This window comes from Ursus arctos, unplaced genomic scaffold (assembly GCF_023065955.2).
Source record: "Ursus arctos isolate Adak ecotype North America unplaced genomic scaffold, UrsArc2.0 scaffold_4, whole genome shotgun sequence".
NCBI classification, from domain to species: Eukaryota; Metazoa; Chordata; class Mammalia; order Carnivora; family Ursidae; genus Ursus; species Ursus arctos.
Genome location: NW_026623056.1, coordinates 83,867,663 through 83,889,332, shown reverse-complemented (window position 1 = coordinate 83,889,332; position 21,670 = coordinate 83,867,663). Strand labels below are relative to the sequence as shown.

The window sequence follows — 21,670 nt, the reverse complement described above, 5'->3', positions numbered from 1 at the left end:
ATTCAAATCCTATCAATTAAAAATGCCGGGGGAGTATTTAATTTAAAGGATCAAACTTTCTCCTGAGAGGTAACGGAATAGCTACACCCCAGGAAACAGTCTGGAAATCTGGTTTTTCATGAGTAGAGTTTCCTTAAAGAAAGGCCCAAGAGCACTCTGGTTGATGTGAAATAGTCACATAAAGCTACCATGAACTTTGACCTTACTATGTTCCCCTATCCCACCAGATCCAAAACATCAGACATTTCGAAGAAGACGCTTTTTTTCCCTTTCTCTGTGCATTTTAGGACTGCTGGCAGTCAATGTAGTTTCCGTAAAAATTCTCTTGGGTATTTTTGGAACTAAAAAGAATGAATAGGATTAACGAATTTTGCTAGAAGAAAAAAAAATGAATATTCACTCTCGGAAATAATTTTCAACTGGCCAGGAAGCAGGGCTGTGATCGGGTAGGCCCGTTCGCAGCTGTCATCTGGGTGGATGCCACCCCCCACCCCATTTCGGGGGTAGACCTGGCCGGGACGAAGGTCGCCACACCCTGGTATCCCAGGTCCTTAGCCACCTTCCTAGACCAGATGAGCAAGACCCCAGGGGCAGCCCCCTTGCAAGGACACCTTTTGGGACGCTCACAGCTAAAGGGAAGGAAACCGCAGATGAACTCTGGTGTCCTTTCTGGGGGTGACGTGGTGTACCGAGAACGGAACCCCAGTGCTTCCCTCTTGTTCATTGCTCAACCCACTCATTCAAACAGCATTTCTGAGAACCCAACCCACTCCAAGCCAAGGTGATCGTACAGTGTACTGAACACGAATTGCTGTTTTATGGGTGAGAAACAGGAATACTGCGATTTCCTATGTTTCAATCTACTATTTAGAGGGTTTTCTTGAGCTGGTAATACCATGTTTGTTTTTTTCTTTTTCTTCAGATGGGATCAATGAAGGCATAGAGAGCCCAGTCACCATCTGCTCTGGGAGTCTGGATCTGCCCGATTCCCTTCCAGAAACAGGGCAGACACCAGTTTCCACCGTATGTGTAATGATGCAGTATTTTTTTTTACTTTACAAAGGAATGAATCCTTGCTTTAGATCAGCTTCTCCTGGACACCCTTTCATGCACAGGCGGTCTGGGCTTCGGCCCATCGGCCACCACTCTGTTCCCGCAGCTCCCTGGGCCCTGCTCTGTGCGGTGCGGAGAGGCGGCTGGCCTCAGGAGGGCAACGCAAAGCCGCAAAAGGAAGGTGATCTCATTTGTCCCCTTCCTGCCCGTGCCACTGTACCAAAAGTTCATTCATATGACAAATCAACACCAGTTATGAAATGAAATGATTTAAGGGCCAGTTATTTTGGTTTAACAAACAACACACACACACACACAAAATCTGCCATCTTTAAACTCTGGGGCCAAAGAAGATCCCCGGCATGACTTCGCTAATTTAATTAAAAGATGCCTTCCCTCTCTTTTATCCAACTTTTTGTTAACCAGATTCTCTGAGAACAGGACTGAAGTACTTTAGACCAAATTGCACGGTTTGGGGAATAGCCAAGAAGAATAAGATCAAGTCTAAAATATAGAACTAAGATTCTGGGATACTTTTTATGCTACAAATACAGAGCATGAACTTATTAAATGATTACATTTACTCAACAGTAGTTACCGAACAAATACGCAATGGCCAGTGGGTGGGACCAGGGTTTCTCAACCTCGGTACTGGTGACATCTGGGGCCAGATAAGCCTCTGGTGTCGGGGGGGGGGGGTGACACCACGCATCGTAGCACAGTTAACCGCGTCCCCAGCCTCCATCCGCTAGATGCCAGCAGCACTCCCCCTGGTTGCAAAGCACTGGGTCACACGGATACTCCCCAATCAAATACAAACTGTATGGTTTGGGTGGGGAAAGAGCAGTGTCTTGGGGAACAACGTGTGTCAGCTTCGCAAGGCAGAAGGAAGCCTACAGAACGATCGACGGAGAGGGTCCTGTGGAGAGAGTTCACGGTGTGAGCAGCATTACCCACCTTGACAATGGGTCACTTCTAGCCAAACTCAAAGCTGGAGAAGAAACATTGGCTTATATGGGCGAAGGGGTCCTGGGCAAAAGATGGGGCTCGCTGCCGTGATCCTTGCTCCACGAGTGGGGGGGGTGGTTGGAGATTTCTCCACCCACCTTTTTGACCTTTGCATCAAAGTCCTGACATCTGTACCCAGAACAGCCACTTCTCTTCCCGGCTGCATCTGGCCCCTACTGCTTTTAGGTCTCAGCTTAAGTATCACTTCCTCCCGGAAGGCTTCTCTGCCCCAGTCCCTGCTGCCGCCCTCCCTGCCCCATCTGCTCTGGGTGTCCTGCTCAGGGGTGATTTGCGTCCATTCCTCTGGCAAAGAACTTAGCACCTGACCACACTCACCCCACCAATGTGTACGTGGCCTGCAGTAGTTGGGTTTCTCCTTGTTAGAACACGGACTCCAAGAGGACAGGGACCCTGTCTCTACTGAGAACCCAGTGGGGCACCTCCCCCCAAATATTTGCTGAACTGAAGAAGGAAGTCACTCTTCAACTGAATGGCTGAGGAGGATGGGTAAGCAAAGCTCACGGTGGGACTCATCGCAAAGAGTTTCGTCGACGTGCACCCTGGTTATTTCTGCAAAGGCGACGAGACTGGCGTGTGCGAGGCAGAAACGGACGGCGACAGCGGTATGGAGGGCGTGAAGGTTCCCATCTCCACCCACATGTGCTGTCGGATGTTCAACAGACCCTGAGTACGATCCATGTTTCAGAAAAATGTTTTATGCCCTGAGTCCACTCACGCACCTGTCAATGGATCAATGACGCATACTGAAAGCCCGAGGAGACAGTTAACCACTCCGCTGAGTGGCCGTTCTAGTCTTCAAAACCCGTCTTGTAAGGGGTAATCCTCTACTCCTTGACTGGGGAGGGGTGGGCAGCAAGGTGAGAGGGAGGGCCGTTCAGAGAAGACTCGGTGAGGAGCGGACGGGCTCTGTGTCTCAAAGCCCGAGCGTCCTAAGGGACACGCGGCCCGCTGGCCCCCTGCTGACATCTAGTCTGCCTGGTCCCCCCATCACCACCGGCAGGTTCCAACATCAAAACACAGAGACATTTCCGTCTAACTTTTATATGAAGAATTTAATTATCTATACACGGAACTAATTCAAAAGGGTGTATTACAGTTGTTAAAGCCGCAGGTTTATATATTTATATATCTTACATTCATATCCATGAAAATACTGAAGGGCGAGGAAACGAGGAGCAGCCCTCACCCCTGCACACGGGACTGGAGGAGGGCCTTACACACTTGCCAGCACAGACAGCTGCTCCCAAGGGAGATGTAAAAACAGAAGGTAACTGCAGGTTACAGAGGCATTAGTGGAAACTGGGAGACTGTGCTCGAGGCTTCCCCTACCCGGTCTCCTGTGCTGTCGGCAAATGGGCACGTTTATTGAGAGCTTCCAACTAGTGTTTAAAAAAGACACACACGGCTACAACACATCAAACACAGACACAGACCAGGAGCTCCGTTTCGTATTAATCTGCAGAAATCCCACAGTCTAGTTAAAAAATGTAAACATTGGAAATTAATTGCAGGGAGGCTTCTATACATTCTTTCTTGTCAAGAAAATTACTTGTTCGAAATAGGTCATTCCGTGAAAAGGAACGGGAATAAAAACGTCACATGACAGAGACTGAGACGAGATTGTGGGTGTTGTGGATTGTAACAACCTCAATGGTGTCGTCTACTGCTTTTCTGGTATGAAAACACGCCAAGTTAAAAACCCAAAACAGAAAACACCAACTCAACCAGATAAATCTGAGACCGAACTAAAACACAGGTGCTTTCTCATGGGGCTACAGGGTCACTGTGCAAAATCAAATTAACGCCGTATGATTAGAGCATCGTACAAGGTAGTGGCTTCTGCCATGGAAAGAGCGAACTTCTTATGTACAGGATGTATTATTACATGCTCAGCAAGGTACATCTGATAGACGCAAACAAGCACAAACACCTTGTTTAATTGGGGTCGTTCTACATGTCTTTAAAAACAGATCTACTGAATTCCTCTGTATGTCTACTGCAGGGGGGGACACCCAAACTACACAATTTAGTTGATAACACTGGACAAAATGAAAAAAAAAATACATCAAGTCTCAGATTTATGGACATTTGGAACATTTTTTTAATAGCACATGCAGCATTCCTTGATAGTGGGTCTTTTTGCAAAACCGAAATAGCAAAGGAGTAATTTATTGATTTTTATTAAAAGGCTAAAATATATTTTTTAAAAAACACTTTTAAGACTATTGAAAGCACCTGTGCAAAGGTGGGGGGGACGTCAATTTGAGTCACTAGGAAAGCCACGAAAGGACCCACTACCCTGTGTATTTTTGTAAGGTTCGCTTCTATCTCTGTAAGTAATAGCCCCACATCGTCATCACATGCGACTAAGGTAAACTGAGGTAAACTGCTCTGCAGTGAGTTCTTCTACTCAGAAGGCAGTAGGTGATCATGCTGGAAGTCACATGATCAAGGCTGCATCTCCCATCATCCCTCTGGGCAGTGATATGGGATAGTGGGTCTCTTTGAGGACTTTCAAGCCTGAGGGGGGGATGGACAACATATGATTCCTAGAAAAAGGAGGAAAACAACACATAAGCAAAACAAAACAATGAGCAAAATTCAAGCTAGGAAAATGAGTCAGGCATGTAAACAGCATGGTGCCAAAATGATTAAAAGAAAAAAAAAAAGGAAAAAGTGGGGAGGGGAGGGAGGGGGCATGCTACAGAAGGAATGAAAAAAAAAAGAAACAAAACAAAAACCAAAAAAACAAAAAACAACCCCACAAGATCAAGTCTTGCATTACAGAAGGTCTTCAAAGAGACTGTCGTGAATGCGGCAATGGTCTGGCTTCCTGCCCTGCAAACATGGCTCAGCAGAATCAGAGCACTGCCGCACGTGTGACCGTGAGAAACCAGAGAGGGGAGGCAGCGCTGCCGCCAGGGCACTTACATTGCTGGCTTGGGTCCGTGTCCGCGGTCAGCTTCACATAGTTGGAGGGGAAGAGCCCCACCTGGCCATTGACTTCTCCTCTCCACCAGTCGGGGTCATCCTTGTTGAGGACGTTGATGATCTGGCCCTTGCTGAAGGCCAGTTCGTCGTCGTTCTGGGCGCTGTAGTCGTACACGCCGATCACTTGGCACACTGAGGGAGACAGGGCCGGGTGAGGGCCGCGGGGCGCACACAAGGGGCGGCCCGGGCTCCTTACACACTGCTGCGCGCTAGGGTCGCTTTCTCGGGATGGGACACCATTAAGTGGGTTGGCTCTGATGGGCTTTTGCAAAGCGAGGGCGAGGGCAGAAAAACCAAGGCGACAGCAGGATTTCACACTAGGTCTGTAGCTGGTTGATCCCTTCCTCTTTCTGATGTGTGCGCGTCAGCAGAAAATCTACCATGACGGCTGAATGCTCTCGAATCGCTTCTGTGTGAGCGGAGGGCCGCGCCCCTGGAATGCTGACTGCACAGGACAGCAGTGTATTCTGGGGACGCAGCCACACGGCTCCGCTTCCTTCCTTCTCCCCTCCCCGCCCCACTTTTTAAAAAGTGGGAGGTAATTAATCAGCTGATTGACCCCCACCCAAATCCAAATCTTACTGAAAAGTAAAATCAGTATTTTCTTCTGCTGTTATCTTTGTGGCTCACAATTTGGTCTCAAAGGAAGAAATCGCCCTGCTCACGAACGAATTTTCCTCTTCTCACTTTCCCTCAAACCTGTGGGAGGTTAAACTGCTTTCGTTTCCCGGCCTTGGCACACTTTAGATAAGTCCGCACAGGCAGGCTGGGCCTCTCATTAATCTTCCTCAACTAAGCTATCTATGGGGTTAGGCTTTTCACTGAAATCCTGAATCACTCTGGCAAATTATTTCTGTGGGTTTCAACCAACCTGATGAAGGGGCTCCCACCAGGCCCCCCCGAGGGCAAGGAGGTCCGGCTGGCACCACCCCCTCCGCCCACAGCAGGCCGCAGTGCAGGCAGAGGCCCAGCTGGGGCTGGGAACAGTCCCGCTTTGCCAATCCCTTCATTTCTTGCAAAGACTGCCAAGTTTTAATCGTATTTCACTGGGGATGTATAGCACAGACATGAACGAAAATTCCGCATTTTCCACAAATGCCACCCAAGAACCGGTGGCTTGAAGCCCTGAGGGCAGATTCCTGCTCCCCTAACCTCGCCCATCTCGAATATTACCCAAGCATCTAATTTGGTCTCCTCAGTCAGAAAATAGCCAACCGGCTCAGGCGCAGCGCCCTCTGTTCTTTCGAGTCCTTTAGGAGAGCGTGGACAACATCCTGCCCATTCAGCGAAGCCCCCTCTGTTCGCAGGAAATGTCACAGGGAGTTATTTTAGTCTTCAGTGAGCGCACATTACAACCAACAGACCCCCGTGGCCTCCAGCTCCATCTCCTGACCTATTTAGACCCCGGACATTTATTTTTAGGAGTCCCTTTTTGTCCCCTCACCCCCTAGCCCAAATCCCAATTTAAATAGCTGGAAGGAAATCAAGAGAAAAATCTGGCTTTAATGCCATAGCATTCATGACTCCTTTAGGAAGACAGTTCCAACAAGGGCTCTGTTGTACCCAGAACAGCAAAGCTGCTTAGATACTTGGTCCTTTTGAAAAACATATCCCATATCACATCAGCTGGGGATCGGTCCCCGGCAAGTACAAGAAGTGTTTACAGCAGACATGAGAACCACTCTAAGACACTCCATGAGAAAGCCAAGTGGAAACACTACGGGGACCCGTGGGCCATTTCCAAGGAGAGTTCGTATGCTGCCTACCTGCTGGGAATGCCGTCGGCTTAGGCGGCTCCGTTGGAGTGATTTTGCTCGTCCCAGGGCTTAAAAGTTTTACGTAATTAGCGGGGAACCAGCCTATCTGGCGCTTCTTCCCACGTGCCTGGTAAGACAATAATGACATCAAAATGCTTAGAGGGTTCATGATCATTCAGGAGACAGGCTGCTTTGCAACACAGCACTTACACGGGTGTACGTAAAACTGAGAACCATCTGGTACGAACAGCAGAACCTCCGAGCTCCTATATTACACACTGAAAACAATCCAGCCAAGCCTGGGATGTGTTTGCACGGGCTGGACTGTGTGGTTCCCAGTTCGGTGTAACATGATATATCTAGCACAGAGCACCCACTCGAGTGGCACCAGCTCTCATGTGTGACTTCCAGGTGACATGGAGATGACGGCGAATGCCAACATTACATATGGATTTGAGCGTAACAGTGATGACAATGGTAATCAAATCCTATTAATAATAGCAGGCGACGCATCCTGGGTGCTTCTGACGAGTCAGGCCCTGCGCCCCGCATCCCACGTGTCTTTACGTGCACAATTGCAGAGGGAGAATACTAGGGCTACTCCCGTTTCCCAGATAAAGAAAGTGAGGCCCAGAAAAGTCCAGTGACGGTTCTGGGTTACAAGCCAGTTAGTGGAAGCCAATATTCACACTCGCGCCTGCACTCTTCTCATGGAAAACACGAGATAACACGCACGCAGTACATACGCAACACGGGGGGTCTAAACCTGACATTGTTTTCAAAGGGGCTGAGCTGAGACCTGCGATTCTCTGAGGTGGACGAGTCCAACTGGGAATCATGGGAAGCGCTACGAGCACCTAACCAACTGGGAATCATGGGAAGCGCTATGAGCACCTAACTATGTCAACGGGAACAGAGAACTCACACACACACACACACACACACACACACACACACACAGAGCAGCTCTAGAAGCAAGACTCCGGTCAGAACAGTTGCCTTCGAGGACAGTGGTGGGAGGGAGACCGTTCTCATCCCCCTTGGCTCACTTTTGAATTTTAAACCCTGGGAGTATATTACATATCCCCAAAATAAGAAAATAAAACTAAAAGAAAAGAAGACTTCCTCTACCTTAACTCTGCCCCCCCACCTGCCAAATTACGGAGAAGGAGCCATCTGGGTTACTTTTAGAACATGGATCAAGGTTCCCTTTCCTTGTGGTCTGACAGACTTCATGCCCTTGGCTCAATGACTAAAGCTTTTATTTTTACAGTGAATCCGCCCACGACTGCAGCCTCTCATTGGCGAGTCCCCACGTGCTCCTCTATCTAGTAGGCCACCATATGGTTTGCGATGACTTCACAAGGGCAGAACACAGAGCTCACTGACAATTTCTTCGTTTGCGTATCCACAATGAGAGAGCCTCTGGTTAAGGCACCGGAAGCCTGCCCGCACCTGGCAATACACCCATTTTCCTGTGGATTGTGAGAACTGTTCAAAACTCTCTTTTGAGCAAGGTGCTAGGAGGGTGAGGACAAAAAAAAATATGGTTACCGCCTTCAAAAAGTTGATAAACTGCATGCAGACGTAACAAATGTGTGTGAAAAGCTAGTGATATCAACATCAATATTAGACACCAAGAGTGGTGTGGGCATCGGGACCACCATGGCTCAGGGGAAGAAGATGTCACTTCTGGAAGAAGTGGGATGTGGCCAGTTCTGGTGGTGTAGCTTGGGGGGGGGGCGGTGGGAGACAACCACTGGGGAGGCATGTTACTTCCAGTGAGGCTCTAGAGTCTGGGGGAGGGCTTGTTTTCAAGCGAGAGCAAGTCACGGAATGAAATGAGGCTGGAGCGGAGAGGTCAGCGATGGCTGGTAAGACTAGCAAGCTCGGGGCTGAGAAGGGAAGAGGGGCATCTGTGGGCAGCCCCAGGGGACGACGCCAGCACAGGAGGACCAATAGGAAGTGGGTCCCAGGACCCCGGAGGTCAGATGCTTGAGCCGGGAAGGTGAATCTGGTCAGCCCCGCCAGCAAGCTGTCCAAGACAAGTTCAATCTCCGCCCACACTCTAGACTGTGCTGTCCATTCTAGCCAAGACACATTTCTGTAGTCCACTGGCTGGCCTCACGCCCTGCTGGCTCTTTATTTTTTAACTAGCTGCCCCACGTGCACAGAGAGGTACTTACTCTTCAGCTCACTACAGTATCCATCTTCCCTCCTTGACCAAGGTTTGCCTCGACAAAATGGTGAACTGAGGACATGGACGGAGACACACACACACACACACACACACACACACACACACACACACGAGAACTAAGCATGTTGTGATGCACAGACGTGGCTTTCGTACCACACCGTATAATTAACAACGGCACGCTCTGCTTCTATAATGCCATGACACGTGAGGACACTGCAGGCGTCCCCCATCATGACTTCTCCCTCTCCCAACACTCACTCTCAAGGCAGGAGTCAAGCAAATTTGATTCATCTTTTGAGAATCCTTAGCTCTCACAATTCTGCTACTGGCTGTCCGAAGCTTAGGGAACAAACACACAGACTCAGATGATGTGGCATCGCTCGCTCTCCAAGCACAGGACTAGGTGGTGCGGGGTTATGTTGTCCTTCGCAATGAAATCATAGCCCTTTGAGATTTCACATGTTCCAACAGGGACAGAAAATTTTAAACAAACAGAAAAGACACTAACTTGCAGCTCTCCTTCCCACCAACCGCCTGGGTTCTTTTTTCGGATCAAAATCAGCTGACCAGGGGCCAGGGTAAGCTGCTCGGGACCGGTAGCAGTGTAGCAGGCGATAACCTGCGCAATTTCTGGAAAACAAGACCAAACATTGAGGCGCAGTGTTACAGTCAGGAGAAGAAATTCGAGCAAGACGCAGCCACCTCCCGGGTTCACCGATGAAGGTCATCAAAGCCACTGCCCTGGGCTGGTCTTCTACTAAGTGAAGACGGCCCACTCAGTGGCCCCTGTTCCACGACCTACCATCCGGATGCGGCAGTCAAGGGCTCGGGGGATCTTCTGGTTCTGCTCTAGGACTTCCTCATCATCTCTCAGAACTTATTCACCAAACTTCCCTCCATGAACCCCATTCTTGCCCCCAATTCCCACACCTTCTGTCCCAGCCCCTCCCCCAACCGCTGCCAACGCCCTGCTGCCCACACACGCAGGGGTGGGTAAGTGAATAAAGGAACTCGAGGGGACCTTTCCCACCTGCCAAGTAAGTAGAAAGAGGAATTCTATCTTCTCCAGAAACTTTCGGGCACGTGGCGCTAGCTGATTTAGATGTGGCTTTAGACTCTCAGGCCCACCCACGTGACCATTTTTTCTGTGGCTCACATTTTGAGGGGGATCCTTGACTATCAGGTGGGAATCACGTAAATGCACATTTACTTTCATTTCAAGTTAAAAAAAAAAGGATTGGGAGTTAAGAAGAGAATTTTATGCAAAAACAGTACAGTATAGGGGGAACAAAAAACGTAAACAGTTCTGTACTTTCCCTAAATGTTAAAAATCTCATAGGAAGAATTCCATCAGTACCACAGACTAGGCTCTGAAAAGTACATTTCTACTGGCACAGGAGGTCGAGTACGAAAAAACAAAATCCTTCTCTGACTGAATTCTGGCATATCCGCGGTGACTGCTTTCAGAACTTCTAGAAGCAATACGGAACGAACTGTTCCAGTCCTCCACACTCTCTCCTCAGCATAACAGATCTTGAAAGAAAGAAGGAATGAGGGACAGAAAGCAAGAAAGAAAAGAGGTAAAAAGGCCCCCTGTACTTCCTCCTGCAAAGCACATTAGCAACCCCCTCTGACCCTGTTCTGCCATCAGCCGCGGGCCACCACACTAGGCGCGCCAGGCTGTCGGGGGGCAGGCCCGACCCTGCCAGAGGCTTTGGGGAGGTCAGGGGAAGCAAGAAAGAGGCCAGCTTACATACACCTTGGCCCTACTGGGAGCCCTTCCTGGGAAATCTGTGCTGGGGGTAAGAATTCTTCCCTCACGCGCCAAGGACTAGCTCTAGATTCCAAGAGTTTTTCGTCTGGAGAGAGTCCAAATGAGTGTCCTATTTGGCCTCAGATTTCCCCGCTCCTCAAAGGACCTGGCACGCACAGCCAGCAATCTGCCCCCAGCATTCTTTTCTGTCTTTTGTGTCCCTGAGCAGCTCGCTGGTTTCAGTACAAAGTTAAGCCCATCTGGACCCTTTGGAACGACAATTCAAAATGTAAAACACTCACAGTTAAAACAGAGATGGGACCCAGGGGTTCCAGCGGTCTGGAGTCTGACTAAAATCCTACAACAACCCAAGAACCCGCTTTTCCTTGTCAGGTAAGCCCGCCTGGAGCTGAGCACCAGACCCAGAAACACCAGCCCCTTCTGCAAGCCTGCTGGGGACGCCCCCATCTACTGTCTCCTACAGACATGACAGCAAAAAATGCTCAAATGACCTAGAGGAGGGGGACGTGCCATATAAACCATATTATTTCACATCTGCGTCTTTCCCCTTGCGTTCATGGTACTATTTGTAGAACATGTGATTTTGTTTCAATCAACTACAGCACTGAATTCAGAGGGAGGACTGTAATTTCGTACCTTCACTGGGTACCTGAGGAAAACCACCCCGTGGCTTCTAATTTAATGGAAACTCTACTTTGTCGCTCTTTGAAGCCCCGCCACTATTTCTGTCCTGGGACTGAACTGTGCTGTCAGGAAAGGAAATGAGCTTCCTGGACCTCCCACGAGGATAAGGATGCCGCGGCTACACCCCAATCTTAGAGCTCCATGCGTTATAACTTGCCACCACCTTGCCTGACTTACTTCTTCGCAACCCACGAGAACATTCTGTCTAGCGATGTCCTCACTCCCCATGTGTGAAGCAACAGCTAGAGTTCATAACCATGTACACACTATTAATGGATTCCAAGAAAAGGACAAACTCCAACCCCTCTTAATAAAGATTCTGTTGTCTTCCTTTTAGGCGTCCGGCCCTCATGAACAAAGATTGGGAGCAACTGTCAATTACATTCAAAACAGTGAAAAATAAGCATCAGGGTTTGTAACTTACCAGGTTTTTTTCCTAAACTCCCTGTTTTCCCAGCAGTTCCAGAGCCCTTAAAACAGAGCAAAAGGTCTCATTTGTACACTGCAGAGTTTTGGTCATGCAACTTAAAACATGATCAATGATGAAATGACGACACGAGCCCGCCCGAGCCCCCGGGGTCCCCTGCTCGTTCTGGGGAAACACAGCAGCACTGTATCTGCTGCCATCACATGGGGGTCAGGAAAACGTGGGGCAAAATAAGTACTTTAAACACACAGCTTTTATCCTCTTCTTTAGAGAAAAGTGAGCAAAGGATGTGGCCCTGTAGCATCCCAGAGGGCTCAGGTGCAGCCTGTCCCTGGGTCAACCCCAATAGGGGGTGCCGGGCGAGGAACACTCTTGGTCTAGGTCCTGAACACTGAGCTCCTGCGTATGTTCACAAGGCTATTAAATATTTCACATATAAAAACTCCATGAGCCCAACACCCAGATTTACTACATAAAATATTAATATTTTGCTACATTTGCTTTAGCGCTTTCTTCTTCTTCTTTTTTTTTAAATAACAGAAACAGCAGAGTGGCCATTCAAACATGCCTCCCCCCATCCTGTTCACCTCTTTATCCAGAGGCAGCCACTCTCCTGCGTATCCTTTCCGCCCAAATCTTACACTGTTAAAACACTGAAATTCCTCTACTCATGCCGGATGCACAATCCACAGAAGCAGACCATAGTTGTGGTGGGTATTTTTTTTTTTTTTTTTGGCAACTATTAACCTCTCCAAAAGTGCTCTGGGGTTGAATTCCTTTATGGATACTCATGGAATTTTAAACCAGCCAAACAGGACAATAGGGGCTTGGGGCAGGACAGGGGCCAGACTGTAATCTGTCTTTACTTTTCTGAACTGATTTTCATTATTGAGTCCCTGTCTGGCAGTAAATTAAGTATTCCAATCAAGACAAAACAACACGCTTAATAACGTAAATGACAGTTACTGTAAGAATAAGAACATGTCATTTATCTAACTTATCACAGTCCCTTTATTTTGGTTATGGAAATTTAATAAGCATTGCCCAGGGAAAGTTCGAGTTACAGCTTTTACTCTGATTACGATTTCTGTATTAACAAAATATATAATACCCAACTCCCTTGCTATTTTTAGGCTGCATATCAAAATAAAGGAAAGCTGATGAAACAAGATTCCAAATGACCAGTTAACTTTCCCAGTATGGACGGAGAACACACTCCCTATAGTTCATAAAAGGAACAGGGCATTTGGCACCACACCCCATGATAGAGTCCACATAGCTTCAGTGTGTTCCCCGCTTTCTTTTTAAGCAGGCTCTATGCCCAGCGTGGGGCTTGAACTCACGACCCCGAGATCAAGAGTCACATGCTCTACCGACTGAGCCAGCCAGGTGCCCCAGTGTGCTCCTTTTTTAACACCAGAGCCAGCACATAAACTAAGACATACTCAGAGGGCCAGGTTCTGTCCTGGCACCCCTCAGGAACGCGGCACAAAGGCTGCCGCAGGGTCTGTGCCACGGAACTTCTCCTACAGAGAAGGGAAGCCAGGACAGGACAACCTCTCCCATACCCAGAGGGGCAATTCTGCTATCGGAGGCTGAGTCTGGTTTTAGCAGGAAGTTTTCCTTATACACTGAACTCTTTATCCAAGGAGAATGAAAGAGCTGACTTTTGAGATTTTTTCATCATTGTGAAATACTGTAGCTAAATGTTTGTCCAAAATCTTTAGCACTGTTGATTCTTCTGTGGCTTGTATTTTAAGACCATGGTTGAAAAGCACCTTATAACTCGGCTTACCTTTAAAAATGTCAGGTTTTTTTTTTAACGTACTGATTTCAGATGGGTTTAATAGAAAACTATAATTTATCAAAATACAATGTAAGTAATGGGTTTTGTCTTCATGCCTAGTAGTAAAAATTGAGTTTAGTTTTCGTTTTTCCCCTGAGCTCCTGAAATATCATCTGTAGGATTCTTACTGGATCCGACTGGATTCCTGGAGAAAAGCCCAATTCTCCCCTCTCTGCGTCTGCAGAGGACAATTCGCTGGCTGTCCTACCGGAGAGAAGCACTTTCTACCAGGCTTCTGCCAAATTCTCTAAGGGTAATAAGCAGACTCATGCAAAACCTTCCCTGGGCTGCTCTCAAGACCACAGCAAGGGAAAACAAAACAAAACAAAACAAAACAACCCCAAAAAACCAAAACAGCTACAATGACACTCCCTAAAAAAACAAAACCCAAGCAAAAGAAAAACTGCTCCTGGGCACCGCAGGGAAGGTGAGAAGGGAAGGGGAAGCACTGCAGCGTGGGGCCAGGCTCCAGGTCCCCATGCTGCAGGTACCGGGGCCTGGGACCCAGCCCAAGGTCCAATGAGAGAGGGAGCTCTGTCCCCCTGGCTTACACCTGAGAAAGCTGGTGTTTCAAAAAACAGAAAAGAAAAGAAAAAAGAAAAAAAAAAAAAAAAAAGAAAAAAGAAAGCCAATTCTTGTTGGCTTATTTATGTGCAATGGGTCTGTTAAATTCCTACACTGATTTACCCTGAAATTCTCCACTAACTGGAAATTAGCCACTACGGGACAGGCTCCCAATACTCTGGGGGTGGGCACACCCCACTGTTTCATTAAGCTCACACCACCTCAAGACCACTTGGACCAACTGGATTTTTAGGGCCCCATTTCTGATTTATAAGCATAACAGCAGTTAGAATAAATTCAGGCCCTGATCAATGGGCCTGAGATACTAAGGCCTGGCCCAAAGTGTTAATCGATCTCTTAAATCTTACGTCTTCTTAATGTGTAGGCAAAAATGTAAGTTTTAGAAACTCTCTACTGCCCAATGTTCTGGGTCCCGTATCACCAAAATTCTTTTGTTTACGTGGGCGAAATACTGCTGTGGGCCTTTCTGTGGGTATCCCAGATCAGTGACCCTGAAGAACTCATCAAGCACATTCACTCCAAATTCTAAGTCAGTCACATGCAGGGACAGAGATGAATACTGAACATTAACCCAGGTGGCGCAGAGCAGCCTCCACTCCAGCCCCAGGGAGTTCTTCTGCTTGTGGGAAGCCAAGGCTTACCCTACAGCATCAAATGACAAGTTCAAACAATTACAGGTCACTCTGTATTTGCTGTCAAGTTCCCAGAACTTAGCCAAACCCACCAAAGCGTTCCACCATCAAATACTGTGACTCCCCGCAAAGAGAATCACCACACAGAAAGGGAGAGGAAACAGTTAATGTGGGTTTACCTCTGAGTCTTTAAGCCTCACATAGTTAGAAGGGAAGACTCCGGACTTGTCGCCCACTGTTCCTGTCCACCAGTCACCATCTTTCTTGGTAACCAAAATCACATCCCCTTGCTGAAAGGTTAAATCGCCTTGCTCAGAACTCTCGTAAGTGTACATGGCAATAAATTCTGGTGGGGAGAAATATTGAGATACGGAGAGAGCTTGATTGTTTACAGAAATCCCAGACAGCTTTGCAAACGCAAGTTTATGAAAAAGGAAGTTAGGATAAGATCCATTCAAGAGAAAGGCTTGTCACAGATAAAACCGAATTGTAGGACACCCTGGGCTCCGAATTCCCCAACTGCACATAAACGTTCAGTAACTGCAGACAGGGGGACAATTCCTGTGAAGACCCAGCCATGGGAACAAAAAAGGCCAACTGCGGGTCTACCAACACTGAGTGCCAGGAGTGAGCTATAATTTAATGTCATGATTTCCTTTTAAGTGCAAATGGCTTTTACATTTACTTTTAACTAACATTTACCAAGCGGTCATGCTGAGCACTGATTCAGAGGCACTGACACACAGGGTCTTGTACCTACATCACATATCTGTATTTCCATTTTAAGGGCACCAAGTCACAATTTTGGGAAAGTTTTAGAGGTATAACCTTTATGTAAATTAGACACTGTTCATTATTCAAGTGCCCGAGTGAAAACTCATGCCCTTTTGTGCCATATACACAGATGGTCAGAAGCTGTTAAAACACAAAATAAAAGATACACGCTATTTAGTTAAAAATGGGCATCTTCTCTCTTGCTGTCTCTGCCAAATAAATAAATAAATAAATCTTAAAAAAAACAAAAAACAAAAAACGGGCATCTACCTGCCATTCAGGTATACAAACAGGAAGCTTGGACTGATAATAAAAGTAATGTCTACTCGATCCCAGAAAATAAGCAAATCTTTCTGAACAAGTTGAAAAGAGATCTCAATTTCTTACATTTTATTATTCACGTCTTAAAGGATGAGAACTAATGTTCCTTACACCTTGCATGGGAAGGGTGTGCGTTCCAGGGGAAGATTTTCTTTTTAATTACAAAGGGTCGATTTTACTTAGGCTCAGAAACCAAATCACACTCTCTGAAAGATCACTAGACACAAAATTCTAGACACTATACTACGTTCAGGATAAAAGATTTACAGCAAGAAGAACCTAGGTTTCTTGTTTCCACCTTTTCTCCATTTTATCCTAGACCTTTGGGTATTTTTAAAAAATAATTAAAAAAAAAATCACCATGTACCTACCCAGAAAGTTCATTTTTATGATGGATGATGCTTGTTTCTGGCTAAAACTTCAGATGGAACCCTTAAATTCAGAGCCTAATGTTAATTAACAGGCAGATTTAGTATGGAGGAATCCTTTTGGCTCATTTTAAGAGCCTCTGCAGGGGGTACTAATGAAAGCTAAAACAAACACAAAAAACCCCACAAAGCCCCCTAATGCGTGTGCTAATGCGGGCAGCTCCACCTCCTGGGAGAGCCCTCCAAGGCCTGAGGCAGCTTCAGCAGTGCCAGCCCGCAGGCTGGTGCCAGGAGCGACTGCTGGGGAGAGTGGACCCCACGGCAGACACAAGGTCATCCGACGAGCGAGAACAGAAGCCCCTCTGTCTCGAGTCTTCCAGCACAGCTGGCGCACACCTCCACGGTTCAAACTGGAAAAATGATTTCCCACACACGGAAATCAATCTGGCGGTTTTGCTAAGGACATTCTTTTTTCATTAATATATTCCTTTTCCTGATTTCTCCGTACTCTGACCCTTCCCTTTCGGTGTTGCTCTGTTACTTGCCCCTTAGCTCGAGTTCGGCCAATTAAGACAGGATCCTTGGCAGATCAAGACTTTTCCCAGTGATTCCTGCACTGAAAAGTCAGTTTCTCAAAAATGGATCCAAATGTTGAAATAACTTTCAAAATGGTTAAGAAACTTCAGAAGCGTGAACTCTGGCTGAACCTACGGCTGCACTGTAAGATACCAAGGAGACTGGAAAAGACTGTGGCTTTGCTTGCCCTGCTATGCATACAGGCATCTTCGAGGCTGCTGGACTCAGTGGGGACTGAGTGCGAACCAGGACATGGGATGAGGGACCCGCGGTGGCACTCAGACCCGCCTCCGAGACATTTACCACCGGGCACTGGCCATTCCCAGGCCGGCATTCTAAGACAAATCTATTTAATCTGGCGTATGGTTTACTTTAAATGTGACCGCCTTTAATGCAGTATGAATAAGGGGCTCATGAAAGTATGTAGACAGCTTTTCTCTGAACGTCAACTGCCAAGCTCTCCCACGCCACTCCGGAAGGCCAGCGATCTCTGTCCTAGTGTTTCCTAATATTCCTAAATCATCTGACAATGGATGTAATAAATGTCAGGGGGGATTAGAATCTCTCTCTGTTACCCAACTTTAAACATGCGTGTGGTTCACCTGTGACCTCTGTAGTGAGGCCTCAAGGGACATGTTTCAAAACAAATCAGCATTCATCAGCACTGCTCCTCGATGAGAATGCTCCCTGTGCTAGGAAACGAAACGAGGGGGAAAGCAGACGCTCACTGACCTTTCTCTTAAACGCTTGACACAGACTCTCTGATAATCCTTTGTACTAACTTCCTACCTGAAGGGATGGTCTGTATGCCCACTTTACAGATGAGGAAGTGAAGGCATGATCAAGAGTACGTGGCTACTAGGTGAGAGCCAGGGTATAAACTTCGGCCCTCCGAGGAGACTTAACTGGACATAATACACTGAATTTGGGCAGAATCGTAAAATTTGCTTTATACAAAATTGACCACCCATGCTGTGTTTTTTTTAGAGTTTTTTGCCTCGTTCTGCTAACAGTGGATAAAACACTCATTCAGATGACTGATAAGAGTGTATAAACAGAACTCCGCTAATGATCGTTTTGGTGGGAACAGCAAAAACGGCATCCAATAAAATGCTGGATTTGTTTGGCAGTGATGAGGTTTTTATAGCTGTACCTATCAACTACAAAAATTTTTGCTTCTCAAATTGTGTTACAATTTGGAGAAGTAATTGTGTTACCGTGAGTCTGAAAGACCACTGAATCTTAATCCTTGCTGTCTCCACTGAAACAACGGTTTTCATACTTCTGTCTTTCACAAGGCATGCTGAGGAATTCAACACTCTCATGATGACAAACAAACTAAATCAAACACGCTATCTTCACAGAATTTACTTGAGGAACCCACGAAAAATTAGCACATAACTGGGTAGACCTCTGTTAGCTAGGAGCACGGACCAGACTTCTGGTGGAAAGCCCGTCAGCTTCGGGTGCTCTCGTCAATCAGATGAGAATGGCTAGGCTGAAGGCAGAGAAGACGGAGATTTTTACCACTAGAGCCTGGAATTGTGTGGGTTTCGTTCATTCTAAACCCCACACCATGTATCGGCATAAGTAATCCTCAGAATTATGTGACGAAGTAAAGACCAGGAAATAAAGCAATTCATTATTTGTGTCATAAACACTCCAAATGACCTCTTGAGGCCTAAACCATCTGGTGTGGTTATTTACCAGGAACTGAAAAACTGAGCTTTGAGGTGGCAGAGACGGCAGAGATCGCCGGGACAGCTTTACTCGACTGTTGTCGTTACAGTTTTAACAAAACACTGATGTACGGGTCAGGGGAGAACCGGCCCTACTAATAGGGGAAGCAACGACCACAATTCAGCCACAGAGATGCTCTCAAAACTGGATCCCTGGCGACGCTGACGCGCCTGTTTCAAAAGCCAAAGGGCTTATGACCAACTCTTGTGACAAGATTCAGTGTTTAGGATCAATGTACGTGATCCTGTTTTGAAAGTCTCCGTGAAGTAGTCTGCTTCTGTGAGGATGGGACCGTTCATTTTACCTCAGAGCGGAGCACACCGAGCGTCCATCAGCATAGTTTAGTTTAAAGTGAAATCCCATCTCATCTCAAACATTTACTGTTTATGTGACGTGATCCCCTCCACCCTCCGGAAGAACATCATTTGACTCAGGTTCTCTCACCTTCTCCCGAAATGGCCAGCTTGGCTGCAGGCGAAGCGACTCTCTTCAGACTAGCGGGACTTTCTGACGAACCAGAGTCCATGCTGGAAGAGGTGGGAAGAGAAAGTACTTTAATTTTTATCTTCAAAGAAATGAATACAAATGACATTGACTTTCCTTTTTTTTTTTTTAAGCTGCTTAATGTTTAAAACTCTGAAGCATCCGCAGCAGAAACAGGTGCACTTGGCTAAGTTAAAACACGGAACGTGCAACAGAGGCAGGATTCTGAGCTTGCGTTGTCTCTCAGCACCTGCGATGCTGGGTACGCGGCCTACGTACTGGTCTATTTCCAAGCATGAAGGATAGATGCTCATCCGCTATTTTTCTCTCTTGAAGCCCATAATTTGTTACAAGCACCTACATGATTGCAATAATTGAACTATAACCTTTAGGTTCAAGGGTCCATGCTCTAAGGTTCCTAACAAAAGAGAGAATGTGTTCTTCCCATTATTTCCCCAAATGCTTGGGGCCTCTACGTCTTCCTCTGTATTTGGCATAGTACTGGGTACTAGACATGAAGAGAGGAATCCTCTCCAACAGATCCACAAGAACGTTCCAGGTCTCAGAGTAGAATTCCCCCTTACAACAAGTCACTGAAAAACAAGATATGCAGCCTTCCACAAGTGAAGGGAAAAAAATGACCACTTATTTGTCAGAGGCTGCCTTCTGCTGGCACGTACCCTAAGTTTTGCAGTTAGAGGAGCGGGAAGACAAAATTATCCTGCAGTCCCATCTGTGACTCTTAACCAATGCAAGCAATATATGTTAATGCCTAACATTGTTTTCATCTAATAGAAGCAGATAAACACAAAAATACCTTGTAGATTTCCTTATGGGCCCTGAAATGAGTTTCACGTAAGACTTGGGGAACCAACCCTTCTGACCTTGAACTTCTCCAAACCACCACATGTCTTGCTGTTCCAGGACGGTGATGACATCATTTTTGTTAAAATTTAAGTGGTTGTCTTTTTTGGCTCTCCAAGGATACAGGGCTTGGGCTTGTAGTCCCTCCACCTTCTCGCCCTTGTGTGGAAACACATAAAGGACCTCTCGTTACTCCGTGATCCGTTACGAACCCAGGTGACATCAGCGCTGGCACGACCGCTCCTTTGCAGCAAATGTACCCGGGCACACACACACACACACACACAGCCACAAAGAGCCCTGCCTCGGTGCACCATGGGTGCTGGATCCGTCCCTTAGTAATCGCTTCTTTACAAAAGGAGAGGCAAAAACCTACCAGCCTATTCACAAGGCCATTGTCTGGCCATCTCAAACACCCCCTTTAAACAAACCAGAAGGTCGTATTTATTTTGTGGCACCCCTCCCCCATTTCCAAACGGATTTGGACATTTGGTGGAAGATTAATACTGGAGCAGAAATCTTATGGCATCTCAGAGGATAATGAACGGATGTCTGAGTTTAGGTGGACACAGGAAAATATGCCCTGCGTTGGACTCTGCTTGTTTTAGCTCCTTTTTAGAGACATGAGGTGTAAATCCATTGTGATCCACTGCAAACATCTGTATGCAACGGCAACGTGGGGTTACAGAGAGGAACGGAACGTCACCTCTGCCTCCTCAAAATAATTTAGGTTAAAAGACTTTATTAACCATAAAGCCCCATAAAAAGGGACAGTACGATATTCTCAGCAAAGATTTCACAACTGATGGGGAAGAAAGAGGTACACACAATGACCTGTACCGCCTGGAAGAATGAAGTCTACTACAAACAGGCTCCAACTAGTCACTGTGGGAACAGACAGAAAAGAGGAATGAATTCTGCCAGGGGGCAACAGGGACAATTTCGCAGAGGAGGCAGCACTGGAGTCGGGCCTTGAAGGGCGAGGAGGACTGTGAGAGCTAGGGCTTCGGAAGAAGAGGACTCCAGGCCGAGGGCGCGGCACAGGCAAAGGGTCCAGGAAGAGGAGCACAGTCCGGGGGTGCGTGGAGCCTAGTTTCATGGAGGGGTGTAGTAGGAGATGAGGCTGGAAAGGCAGGGTGAGGCATTTATCATCTTTTTAAAAACTGTAACATGAAACCATTACAATATCTTAAGATAAATACGAAAAAAATACGTCAACATTCAATCATACGTGAAAATGGACAGAAACAAACGATAACGCCCAAAGACAGCTCATTCAGAACCAAGGTGTACTTGTCTTTAGAAGACTTATTCCTATCGACGCTCGATTGTGAGTATTTATGTCAGGTCAAATAGCCCCAGGTGCCATGTTGTCACCTCTCCACCCCGGTCTTCTTGGGTCCTCACCTTCTTAAACCTACGACCCCTCCTCTCTTCCATCTTGGCGGCATACCTCCTTCAAATCCCACAGATTCTCTGCCTCTCATTTTCGTCCCTTGGGCTCCCAGGAGCCCCTGTCCTCACAGCCCACTGGCTTGTGGCTCTTCTGTGCTATCTAGTCCTCCC

At 47.0% G+C, this 21,670-nt stretch overlaps 1 protein-coding gene and 1 non-coding gene across 13 annotated transcripts in view; both read right to left on the bottom strand.

Annotated features, from left to right (window-relative positions):
• Positions 1–21,670, bottom strand: part of ITSN1 (intersectin 1) — a 204,079-nt gene that overhangs the window by 39,183 nt on the left and 143,226 nt on the right. For 10 of the 12 annotated variants that reach the window (XM_026510388.3, XM_026510536.3, XM_026510461.4 and 7 more), the window contains 8 exons: positions 20,058–20,263; positions 19,202–19,284; positions 15,158–15,324; positions 11,913–11,958; positions 9,539–9,660; positions 6,840–6,957; positions 5,014–5,205; positions 3,116–4,631 (listed from right to left, as the gene is read on the bottom strand). In XM_026510388.3, coding sequence (XP_026366173.2) covers positions 4,630–4,631; positions 5,014–5,205; positions 6,840–6,957; positions 9,539–9,660; positions 11,913–11,958; positions 15,158–15,324; positions 19,202–19,284; positions 20,058–20,263 — 936 coding nt within the window. In that variant the 3' untranslated portion in view covers positions 3,116–4,629. Of the gene's footprint in view, positions 1–3,115; positions 4,632–5,013; positions 5,206–6,839; positions 6,958–9,538; positions 9,661–11,912; positions 11,959–15,157; positions 15,325–19,201; positions 19,285–20,057; positions 20,264–21,670 lie in introns of those variants that run through there. The other 2 variants (XM_048214865.2, XM_044391807.2) reach the window with 2 other exon arrangements.
• On the bottom strand, positions 13,234–13,306 carry TRNAK-CUU (transfer RNA lysine (anticodon CUU)). The gene has a single exon. It is a non-coding gene; the product is annotated as a tRNA-Lys (tRNA).